A 12,492-nucleotide genomic window follows, 5' to 3' on the forward strand; every position below is an offset into this window, starting at 1 on the left:
GTCAGGCCTTCGGAGGCGAGGCGGCGGGCCGGGGGTGGGGGTGCAGGGGCAGGATCGATTTCGGTTTGCTGGAGGGGAGCTAGGCTTTCGTGTGGTGGAGGGAGAGCTACGTTATAAATAGACGCTGCGTCTTCAGGGCCTTTCAATGCCCGAAGAGCCATTTGACCTTAGCGTGGATCTGAATGTAATGGACAATGCCCGTTTACTAATGCATGAATGGACATGCTTATTCTGCAGTAATTTCGCCTTGTCCTTGTTTAGGATGATCTGGTTCCAAACTGAGCCAAAAGATGTTGATAATAGCCCTGATTGGTTTATTTTTGGTATATCAGAGTTTGTGGAAGCATCCGGTTGCACCAGTATAAATCAATGGATTCCCTTTAAGGGTTGTGGTGGTGTGAGCAACAGCAGCATTCAGTCTCCTGTTGCTGCCCGGTCCACCACCACCGCAGCAGTCTGTCCCCTGACCCCCAGGCTGTCAAAGTGGGACCCGGTCCTTTTTCCGTCAGGATCGCGAGTTGTGGCTAGAACCTCGTTATGATACCAGTGGGTGTATTTAATACCTCTAAACACATTTCACTAAGTTGTCTTTAATTTCCGCTTCTCTCATTTTTCTTTGCAGGCCATGATAAAATCCTACAATGCTGTTTTGAGTGGGTGAAGTGAAGGGGGGAAAAGGGGGATAAAAAAAATGCCCAAGCAAACAGCAGTGACGATTACTTTGGCGACCCTGCTGGGTGTTGCAGTGGGGGGCCTGGTTTTGTGGAAAGCAACCCAGCGTCGGAAAGGAAAAGCATGCTGTAGTAGTCAGCGAGAGGAAGCAGTTATAAACTTGGGAGACGAGACGCTGGTTAAGTCAGAGGATAAGGAGGTGCTTTCCTTCTTCAGATCTCCTAACTTTTCCTGGGTAGAGAGGACCCTTGGTGCAGACATAGTGATAGTTTCAGAGCAGGAGGAGTGGGATCGTGTTGAACCTTTGCTGAAGAAGGAGCTGGAGAAGTGGCCAGTGCTTGGAATTGATTGTGAGTGGGTGAGTGATCAAGAAGGCCTCTCCTTTAGATTGCAAATTGCAACGGGAAATCATTGAGGGTGGAGCGATTCCTTTGCTTAAATGGATACAACAGGACTGACTATTGAAACTGCCTGTGTGATTATCTGTCATGACAGCAGTGAAGTAGCTGCTAATTTAGATTGTTCTCACGTTTAAGTGTGCTGACTGTAAGTTTTTAATTTAGTAGTTGTATTCGTTTACTGAACTCCTGTGATAAATCGACTCTACTAAACATAGTGATAATTGTATGGCTAAATATAGCATTATGTGTTTTGTATGATATCTCTTTAAAGGTGATTTACTAGAAGTAGCTTGAGTTTACACTATTTCAAATCCATCTACATAGTTAAGAAACAATTTCTTAGGAATAATAAATCCAAAAAGAAGGATAATACTGATATGTAGGTATAACTCACTGGGACTACCAGAAAGCAAAGTTCCTCTGCTGTTTGTACATTTGCCTGTGCGAACTCTCAAAACAGGCTTTGAGTCATTTATAAAGCCTGGCTTTGCCGTTATTTTGCCTGGAAATTTATTCACCCCACAGTCATTAGTATAAGCGCAGTTAAACAATGTGTTTGCCATAAACATTTATGTAGTGGGTGGCTTTGTGCTGATGTGGATTAAGAAATGTGTCTGTTTTCTTCCACCAGCTCAGCTATGAGGGGGAAGGGTGAAAGGGGGAAAGTTTCTCTTGTAGGAGTGTGGCAAGAAGTAGCTTGGAGACAGTAATACTGTGAAACAGATCACATAACTTGCAGTAAAATTTTAGAGACATGTAACAATACTTGACTGTGTAAACCGATAGGTATTTTCCATCTTCAGTGGCCTCTTTTTGCAATTTGTTCCAGCTCCAGTGTTGCTAATAATACTGTAACCCAGACTCTGATTTTTGTCTTTATTTCAGGTATCTGTGGAGGGAAAAGCAAATCCTGTATCCCTCCTACAGATGGCTTCTTCCAGTGGCCTCTGCATCCTTGTTCGGTTGCCCAGGCTTGTTGCCGGTGGACAGACTATCCCAAAGACCCTGTTGGACATCATGGCAGATAATGCTGTGTTGAAAGTTGGGGTAGGATGTTGGGAAGATGCTTGCAAGTTAATTCATGATTATGGTCTTCCAGTCAAAGGGAGTGTGGATCTCCGGTATTTAGCCATGAGACAGCGGTGAGTGTCTGAAGACAGAGGCAGCTCTGTTTGAGGCATCATTTGAGTTGGAAATATTTTAAAAGTAATTTGCATATGCTGAATGATACCAGGCAGGTCAGTCTGGAGTTCTCAGAGTGGTTTTAGAGCATGAGCATTGACAGCTGCAGCCCAACGACGTCATGCTTCTGTTCCATGGTGTTAATGGAAATGAAATCTTCATGAAGGTTTCATATGCTAATTGTGTCTGTTAGTCTTCTCATGCGATACCCATGTGGACTTCTCTGAGTATCGTGCTTCAGCTTGCAAGAAGTCCAGGCACAGTGATTTAACGCAGTGAGAACGATCACCATGTCTTGAGATGTTTGAATGCACTGTCTAGAAGTATGGGGTAAATGTGCCAGGGGCATGTAAGTGGAACTGTTGCATTACAGGATTTCTTGAAAAATGACTAAAATACACCATCTCTGATTTTCTCTTCTAATAAAAATGCTTCCGTTAAAAGGTTACAATTATGATGCCATTTTCTCATCCTTCATTCTTCCTAAAATAAAATGTTTTACTTGGGAATATTCTTCACATACGGTATATGTATGCCTGGGTGTGTTGTTAGTGATCTGGGGCATGGATTTGCTGACCTCATGGTGCCTTTTTGTCAGTGAGGATGGACTGATTGTCTCTAGGGGCCAGGATTCCTGTGAGTCATTCCTGGCTCTCATGCTCCTCATGAATCCCTGCGGCAGGCAGTCCATCACTCCATGATAGACCTCTTTAGTTCAGAAGTGGGTAGTTCAGAGCCAAACACTTCAGCCTTAAATGTTACCCACTCCCAGCCTTGCCTGTTTTCCGTATTGCAGGCACTAGATAATTACTAAACCTAGAAAGGACATTTTAGCAGAGGGGAGGGAGACGGCCTGTAAAGCTGACAGGCAGCCGTGTGCTGTTTGAGTGGGAGTCGTGCATCATGCGCATTGTGTTCTGGCAGGTTCAGTGTGTGTGAGACCATCCGAGTTTGCATGGATATATGGTTCTGTTTTTAATATGTTTGTTTCGCTTTATTAAACCGAAGGAAGGATCTACTTCACAACTGCCTTAGCCTTAAGTCATTAGCTGAAAAAGTCCTGAACTGCCCGCTTGACAAGTCTCCTCATGTGCGTTGCAGCAACTGGGAGGCAGAAGAACTGACAGAAGATCAGGTGTGTCTTTGACTTCAACTTAGTGTTTTGGGAGGAAAAGCAATGTTCTTAGTAGAGAAGAGATATTACAATAGGGAGATCTGAGCTTTCTTCGAGTCTTGCCTCAAAACTTTGTGTGTGACTGTGGTCTGAAGTTAATTCAGACTCTGTACCTGTGTTTTGCTCCTTTTCCATTACAATAATTTTCTATTGCTCTCCCTGGATTCTTGACCCTTGTTTTCCTTTAAACCTGAAAGGTCTATAAGACAAGATCCTTTGAAGAAGTGTTTGTGCACCCAAAACCTCACCTTTTTATTATTTTCTTTCCTCCAATCTGTAGCAGCCAGCGCAGTGTAAGACAGAGACCCTGGAAACCTTGTTCACCATCTTTAGACCATTATGATTTCCCTGCTTGCTTTCTTTACAGTCACGCTACAGATGTCTACAAAATCGGTGACCGGTAGAGGGAGTGACAGGATAAATAACCACACTGAATATTCATAGACAGTGTATCAAAAGGGAGCTTTTTTTTTTTAGTTAGGGAGGGCTTGGTGGGGCAGGAGGGTGTTGCTGAGCTGAATTTTTTCAGTCCCTTGCAGTTCCTGGGGGGGACCCATGAGTATTTCAAGTCTGACTGATCCTAAAAATGTGGAGTGTGGTGATATCACGAAAGTGCCACTCAAATGCCAGAACTTTGCATGATCTCCAGAAGGAAATAAATCCAGCTTCTGGCTTTACTGTACCAAGTGTTAAAGACTGATAATGTTTGGGAGTGTTTGCTGTTTGTCAGCATCTCTATGTCTACGCTTTTCTGCAGGTTCTCTATGCTGCTAGGGATGCCCAGGTCTCAGTGGCTCTGTTCCTCCATTTGCTGGGATTTGCCAGCCTCCCTGCTACATCTGAAGGTGAAAACTCCGTCGCTGCTTGGGAAAAAGCACTGGGTAAATGCCGGGGCTTGGTGGATATCCCGTTTAGAGGAAGAAGGAGTGGCAGCACAGGAGAGGAGAAGAGTGGAGAGGGACGCTCCCCTCAGAAAACAAAGAATCGGAAGTCTTCGGTGAATGGCCAGTCCTCTGGCAGTCAGCAAGTGAGAGATCCTCGGAGGCAGAAGCGAAAGCCTCTGGGTGTGGGATATTCTGCAAGGTAAGTCTGTGAGAGCGTTTCACTCCATGCGCCGCAGGTGGAAAACTCTGAATGATGCCTCATGCCCTACTCATTAAACAAAGTGGATTTTATGAGCTAGGAAAGGAAACACAGGACCTAACAGTCATGGGAGCCAGATCCTGTTTCTGTTTTCCCCATTTCCCTCTAGTGGTATTGAAAGTGGGGGCAGCACTTGGGTCTGTACTAGGTCATGAGCAGGTTGAGGGGTTGTCTTCAGCTTTTGCCCTTCCTTCTCGTATGGAGGCATTAGCTGGAGAGCAGAGTCCCATCAGGATGTGGTTGGCTATCCCAGTGGCATTTACTGCCCAAACAGCTGTTCCTTGTCTCCTCCAGGGAAAAGGTGGCAACTGCGTGGAGCTTGTCCTGTGAGCAGGATCTGCCTTGTGGACTGCTGTTTGTCCTGTGGCCACAGAGATGTCAGGGTACTGAGCAGAGCTGAAAGCTAAGGTTAGGAGGGGCAAGAGGGGTTATGTGAGGTGCCAGCGGGCACAGGAAGGAACAGTCTGTGGCGGCATCGAAGCACTGCACTTCTGCGTTGGCCAGGGAGAGAGAGGAGGGAACGGTACTACTTTGGCCTTGCCGGGGCAGCTGTTGCTGGATTTGGGATCCCTGTCCTGCAGGCGATTTTTGCGGAGCAATTCCTAAATTCTTATGGCCTTTTGCTAATGCCAGTTCAGTTGTTTTTAAATTCAAACAAGTTGGAGAAGTCTCTTTAAGCTCAGTGCAGTGGAAGACGTGGAGAGCTGGTATGTTTGGTTTTGTTCAGATACAATCTAATAAAATTAATCACATGGATGTAGGAACTAAAATTGTCTGCGATTACCATTTGAAAAGAAAACCAGTCATTTTAGTATTTGTTTTCTCCTTTTCAAGTTTATTGGATTGGCAACGAAGACATTTTAATGCAGTCAATAATATTGATTTCATTAGCAGTCATTAATGGTATTGTGCTGTACACAGCAAGTCCCTTCAGATTTATTTTTTTCCAGCTGGAGCCTGTGTCTTACAAAACAGAAGGACTGCACCTCATGGGAGGATTAAAATTTAAACAAAATTGCATTCCAAGCCAAATTGAGATCTCCCTATGTTTGTTTATTTATTTATTTATTGTTTTTAACTGCACTTGACTTCATGAGAGATCTGTAGTCTCACTGTTTTTTTACAGTATCTCCAGCAGTCTGGCTCTGGTCTGTAATAAGACTGGATGTGATTTCAAAAGTCCTTTTCCACTCTTCCCTTCTCTAAGCCTGTTCAGTTTTAATGGTTATTCGTTTAGAGTTGGGAAGTACTCAAATTATCATGGTGATTGAGCTGAACTGCTGATGCTCATGGAAGGAGACCTCCTGTATCATTATTGTTTTGTTGGGTGTTTTTCCCCCATGGACCTCAGAAGAAATCCTTTTGTCAGATGACATAGCCTGTAAATCAGCCTTTTTAGCTGGTAGAGCTCTGCTGAGTACTTATTTATATGGTCTTGCTGGAAAGAAAGGAAACTTTTCCACAGTGTATTGTGACATGTCTGTATCCCTGGCCAGCTCCTCCCAGGTGCCCCCACCCCCCCCCCAGCCCAGCCTGCTCTGCTCTTCAGTTTTGTTTGAAGGAGGTTGGCAGAGTAAGGAAATGTTGTCTGCAAAACAGAGCCCTTCCACACGCTGCCACAAACCAGCAAAGACCGCTCAAGCAGGACTTTTCGCCACTGACTGAGGTTAGGTGCTTGTGTTTCAGAGGGCCTCAGCTCAGCTTCATTGTTCCCATGGACTCATGGGTTTGGGTTCCCAGTGCGTCAAGAGCTTTTTTGTAGTATTTCTCTTGGATGAATGAAGTAATTGCTGTTCACACTAAGTTTTAGAAAAGTCACCTTAATAAAACATTAAAATACGGGCTTAGGGAGATGATCTTTGAAATTGCCTTGCCTGTAAGTTGCCACTCTCTTTTAGCTTACTCTTAGCTCATTGTCCTTCTTGACTTCAATTCTCTTTTGTTTTCCAATGTAATTTTTTTTAAATGCTGTCATTGATGGCATCTCTTGAAAACTGGGATTCAGAGTTACAATTCTATTGGCAGCAGGAGAGCAAAGATACCTTACAGTCAGGTGGTGAACCCCGGGTAAGTTTTTAGGTGTTCTACTTCCCTTAGCAGCAGACTGTGCAGTGCTCAGCAGCCTTAAGTGTGTGTTTGGGGGCGCTCCTGTGATTTGGAGGAGGCTGCATGAATTGCAGTGTGGAATGCATGGCTATAGAGAGCTCTGTTTTTTTGGCATGCTATTATAGTTGCTGTAATGCTGCCCTTGTTTCACAGAAAATCTCCGCTGTATGACAACTGCTTCCTGCATGCACCAGATGGACAGCCCCTGTGCACTTGTGATCGCAAGAAGGCTCAGTGGTATCTGGACAAGGGGATTGGAGGTGAGCATACCAATTTTCCTGTTGGTATCTGAAATACAGTGCTTTTTGGGTTTTTTGGCTTGTTTCTTAGATAACTGGGCATGAATTTTTTATATCCTTTCTATTGGAAATACTGTTGGGGATTCACTAAGATGACTCCTATGCTTTAGCATTGTTATTTTAGCTTTCAAATACCAATTTGTCTTGAGTATTCTCTATTTGCCTTTACCCTTTCAGAGCTAGTTAGCACAGACCCGTTTGTTGTGAAGCTGCGCTTTGAGCCTTCAGGACGTCCCGAGTCTCAGGTTGATTATTATCTGACAGTCAAAGAGAACCTGTGTGTTGTATGTGGCAAGCGAGAGTCCTATATCCGGTGAGTTTAGTGGGACAGGAGAAAAATGCATCTTTTAAAACAGGACTGAGGTCTGCATCTAGTTAGGCATCTAGAAGCTTGGCTGGTGGCCTGAAACATCATGCTTGTTCACATCCTGGATGGGCTGTCGCTATTTGAATGCTCTGTAGTCGTATGTGTCTGGGCAAGTTTGACACTGAACAGGCCAACCTTCCCTCCTCTTCCAGGGGCAGGCGGTGTTGGTCCTTGGAGAGAACAAAACCATGGAACATATATGCGCTGCCGTTTGAATGACAGGGGGCAGCAGTATGCCAACACAGACTGCTTTGCTGGCATCCCCTTCTGAAAATAGCTGTACTATTCCTTCCACTACTTAATCCTTATATTTTTGAAAGGTTGAGGTGAGCCTGAAGCCCATGAGGTCACAAAGGGTGGGATTTTTGTCTTTGCAGCTGCTGCTGTTTAGCTGAGAGGTACGCTTCTCATAGTGCATTGCGTTGTTTTTTGGTTTGTTTTTTTATCTTTTTTTTTTTTTACAGTATGAATCACTTTTTTTTTTTTTTTTTTTTTTTTTAATTGAAAGCAACTAATTTTTGGAAGGGGAAAAAAAAGAGTAATGCAGAAAACCTGTGGAGAGAAGTACAAATAAAAAGAAGTTGCAGAACCTGTTGCTGCACTGAGGGTCCTGACCCTGGGCATCTTTGTTTTCCTGGACTTTTAGTATTAGTTGACCCTTTGTGGGCCAGGAAGAGGAGGAACTGGGGAGTAGCAGCTCCAGGCAAATGTAATGAGCTGTCTGGTTTGTCTTCCCTAGGAAGAACATTGTTCCTCATGAATACCGAAGACACTTCCCCATCCAGATGAAGGACCACAACTCCCATGATGTGCTCCTACTCTGCACGTCCTGCCATGCCGTCTCCAACTACTATGACAACCATCTCAAGCAGCAGCTGGCTGAGGAGTTTGGTGCCCCCATCGGCTCTGAGGAAGGCGTGCGTCTGCTGGAGGACCCTGTACGCAGGCAAGTGCGCTCAGGGGCCCGAGCCCTGCTGAATGCAGACAGCCTGCCTGACCCCCGAAAGGCAGAACTTCTGCAAAGCATCAAGGACTTCTTTAACACAGAGGCAGTCACCCCAGAGATGCTCCAGGAAGCAGCTGGTCTGGAAACCAGGTATAACAAGGTGTAGATGTAGCATTTCAGTCACTTATGTTGGCACATAAGTTCAAAAAAAAGTTGTCTACACACAGAGCCTTGGGTAAATATTACTGCAGCAAAATAAAAGAAAATCCAGCAGGATTTGCAGAGCTGAGGATCACTCATGCTGACTCCCCCCTCTACCCCAGCTTTTTGATGAAAATAAGGCAAAACCCATTGCTAGTCTCCTTGGGTTATTGATGTATCTTCCCTAAAATAATGGTGTCAAGTTGAGGAGCGTCTGAATTTGAGAATACTAGGAACTGATCTGCACAGGAAAAACGAGCCTCTAAAAGCATAACATTATCATTTGTATAAGCCTGCAGAGTCTGGATTTATAGTACTTTGATACATTTAACTAGAAAGCAAGGATAGGAAGAAGATAACTGTCTGCTGTAGCCTAAGGCTCTAAGCACACTCTGCATTTCTTACTGTGTTTTTGGTTTTGTTTACCCCCTTCTGCCCTCAACCCAGCAGTGGTCTGTGAAATGCAGCTCTTGTTTCTTCCCCTCTTTCCCTTTCTCTTCAATCAATCTCCTTCTGTTCTTGCTCTCCATCTTCCCCTCCACTATTTTATACTTCTTTTGAAGGACAGATCAGGGAGGGAGACTGAAAGACAATCGTATCAGAAGTCTCCTCTCTTCCTCTTTCTCAAAGCCTCCCCAAATATCTTTTCTTAACTAGTATCTGGTCTCTGCATGAAGTCAGTATTTTCTCCTTGTTATGCTCACTGCTCTTTGCAATGTGCCGATGTTGTAACTCAGAACCTATCCAGGCAGGGAATTCAGTGGCAGGATCAGGGCTCTGGAGTGTCATATGGTTCTTGCCTTGAGAAATTTGCAGTCTATCTCCTGAGGAGCTTGTAATGGACTTTAAGAGCTTTGTTTACTATTGCTATAAAAGAAGAAGACTTTCTCAGTTCAAAGAAACCAACTTCCCAGTGTAACTGTGTTCCAGAAAGCAGTCTGGTATTGAAGCAAAGCTTAAAACTCTCCCTCCTGGTTAGCTTACCATGTGTCTGTAATTAAACTCCGCAGCTGAACGTATCTCCAGTGTCTTGCTGTTCATTGTAGACAGGTCTAGAGTCTGACAGCGGGCTTGTGTGAAACTAAACTCTGCTTGTGTCCTGGCAGGATCTGCAATGAGAGCTACATGCCACATGGGCTGAAGGTGGTGCAGTGTTTTGCTAAAGGAGGCCTGCGCTCCCTTATGCAGTTGGAGAGACGCTGGCGGCAGCATTTCTTGGACAGCATGCAGCCTAAGCACCTCCCAGAGCAATGGTCAGTGGACCATAACCACATGAAGCTGATCCGAAAGTATGGGGAGGATCTTCAGATCGAGCTGTCGTGAGACTAACTTCCTGGACTCTAGATACCGTCTAATGGACATATGTAACTGAAGGTGGAAGGACTGTTTTTATTTCTGTGTCTCCACTAACATCTGGGTCTGGGTTTGCAAACTGGCAGCAGTGGATCTGCCAGATTTGGCATTTTATAGAGTTAAATCCATTGACTTGAATTTTCAGGTGGTTTGGAATTTTTAATCATAGTCTGTCACTGGCTAGTTCAGTGCAAGAGTGATATGCTAAGGAAAAGTGACTATGGAGAGTTATTTTCTACCCCCTAGGATGGCTGATGCCTCCAGACCATCTCTCTTAACACAGGGCACAATATATGAACATTTCCAGGTTTTCCAACAGATACATCTGCGCCCTTAGCTGCACCTTGAGAGTCTCCTGCTAAAAGTCTTTGCTTTCAGTGCAGTTGTACTCATATGAGTTCTCCTCAGAGAAGACTCCCCACCAGAGATTCCTTGTTTGGAAGTGGCGAAGAAACCTTACCTTTTTTTGCAGATTGTGAGCTATATCAGCATTGCACATAGGCCTCAGTGAGTTTCCTGGTGGCAGGTGCCTGATGAGAAATGATGCTCTTTCTTTGACTCCGGTAGTATGGAAGCATCCACGTCAAGTCTTTTCTTAAACAGCTTCCAGCAACACACAGGAAACAACAAATGTTACTTCCTACTTCCACTTGTTTATCATGGATAGCTCTTGGTGGGTACCTTTTCATATCGGACTGAAATGGGATCAGGTGTCTTGAAAGGGATAAGAAGAAATAAATTTTATTTAAAGACCAGCATCTTTTAAGAGGTCAGACCACGTGTGGCAGAAAACTGGAAAATCTGGTGTTCTGTTCCTGGATTTGATGTGTGTGGTGGTGAGCAGGTCATACTCTCTCCATGCCTGTTTCCCTGTCTCTAAAATGGGACTAATAATACTTACCGATCTCACAAGGGTGTTGTGAGGCTTAATTAATTAATGTTTTTGTAAAATGCTTTGAAAATATAAGCTAGTGTGTGCTAATTATTACTGTTTTTAAAAATGTGCTGCTGTCTGACTTTCTTAAATATTCATGTTTTTTGCCTGGCGCTAGACCTTAGTTAAATATAACTTTTTAAAAATACATACCCCTTTCTGTGAAATCGCTTTTGGTGATTTTGATTGCATGAGATGAGTGTGCTTCTCCGGAATGATGAAGCTGTGCTCAAGTTTTATAGGTCTCTGTAAAGAAGTTTCAGTAAAACCCTGAAATCATACTTCACACTACTGCGTATAGCGCAGTTGACCCATATTTTATTATAACATTTGGGCAGAATCGTGGACCTGCTGTGATCGTGGCTGAAACACTCCCTTACCAGATAATTCAAGAAATTTGACAGGCCAGGGGTGAAAAACCCGTTTGTAGCAGAGACTGTTTGAGATAAGTAGGAGCCATGGAGAAATGGTACATTAATCCCATCCCAGAGGAGCTGCAGTAGCAGCCCAAGCACAAGGAATCAAAGATTCATGATAAATACTACTTATCACAGAGCTGCAAATGAGACCATTTTCATTATAAGGGCAATTTTATTCCTTTCCTGTACCACTGACAGGTCTTAACAAAAACTGATCTAGCCAAATGTGTTCTGTCTCTGTGCTCATTCACACAGCTGATGGTAATCTCAGCAAGAACCTCCTGTTTACAGCAGCAGCTTGGGTATAACTATTTCTCTCTGAAGCATTTTGAGCATGTGTTCAGATAGTGCTGTCTCCTATCTTTAGTGCCATCTGATCAGGGTGGTGAGAGCTCTTTGCATGGCTCAGAAACTCCTTTTCAACAATCAGGAGTACAAGGTGTCCATCTCGTTTCTTCATTCTGCTTTGGTTTTCTCCCTTTGTTCTGATGCAGGAATTCCTGATAAAGCTGTCCTTGTTTAATGGAACCGATGGCTGACCACAGGGCTGCTGTCTTTTCTGTTGGTTGAGACAAGAAAATGATGTTGAGACAAGAATTGGACTACAGGTCCTCTAAATTTGAGGAGTCAGTGGTATCATTGAAGAGTTTTGTGGGTTGTTGTTGTTTTTGGTTTTTTTTTTTCAAATCACTTGTTCAGAAATAGAAATTTGCAAAGAGAACTTTCTTCATAAATATTTTCTTAACTAAGATTCTTTGCTGTTTGTAATATATCCTTAACTTGCATCGTTTTAAGTCAACCTGAAAGAGGAGGGGAAGTGGTATATTTATTGTGCAGAAATAGATTATTTTTATATGATTATGATTTTAAGTTTTCTGACAGTCTACAGATAAAACTTTCGTGTATGTCTTCATCACTAATTGTTACATTCAGTAAAAATTTGCTTTTTTACCAGACTTACCACTATTGAAGCTCTTTTTCTTTTTTTCGCATGCCAGCTTTTTCTCTTCTTTCCCTGTGTCCCACCCTGTCCTCGTGAGTCTGTCATTCCTTATAGTAACACCTGGACCTCACCCTCTGAGTTTCCCTTTCTTCCCAGCCCTCCCTGGTCTGTCTGTCCAAGATCAGCTGTGGAAGAGCCCATGCTGGCAGCAATACTGTACTTCTAAGCAGTGCAATAGCAAGTTTTCTCAGGTATACTTGAGTTGTTGTTCTGAGGCTCTCGGTGGATTCAGGTGCTGTCCTTGGCCTGGTTGTTGCTGGTCAGTTGTGATGGCTACAGATCTACCATTTTT

General features: G+C 43.8%; 1 protein-coding gene across 31 annotated transcripts in view; it reads left to right on the plus strand.

Annotated features, from left to right (window-relative positions):
- EXD2 (exonuclease 3'-5' domain containing 2) overlaps positions 1 to 12,492 on the plus strand; it is a 31,608-nt gene that overhangs the window by 10,874 nt on the left and 8,242 nt on the right. For 16 of the 31 annotated variants that reach the window (XR_014228805.1, XR_014228806.1, XR_014228808.1 and 13 more), the window contains 9 exons: positions 889 to 1,030; positions 1,959 to 2,215; positions 3,264 to 3,390; positions 4,187 to 4,512; positions 6,832 to 6,938; positions 7,155 to 7,290; positions 8,084 to 8,440; positions 9,598 to 10,680; positions 11,692 to 12,391. Coding sequence is in view for 2 of the 31 variants with exons in the window: in XM_082317932.1 (XP_082174058.1) it covers positions 889 to 1,030; positions 1,959 to 2,215; positions 3,264 to 3,390; positions 4,187 to 4,512; positions 6,832 to 6,938; positions 7,155 to 7,290; positions 8,084 to 8,440; positions 9,598 to 9,814 (1,669 nt within the window). In the remaining 29 variants the exon portion in view is untranslated. The other 15 variants (XR_014228795.1, XR_014228796.1, XR_014228800.1 and 12 more) reach the window with 10 other exon arrangements.

The sequence above is a fragment of the Platalea leucorodia genome (genome assembly GCF_965183815.1).
Source record: "Platalea leucorodia genome assembly, chromosome: 7".
NCBI classification, from domain to species: domain Eukaryota; kingdom Metazoa; phylum Chordata; class Aves; order Pelecaniformes; family Threskiornithidae; genus Platalea; species Platalea leucorodia.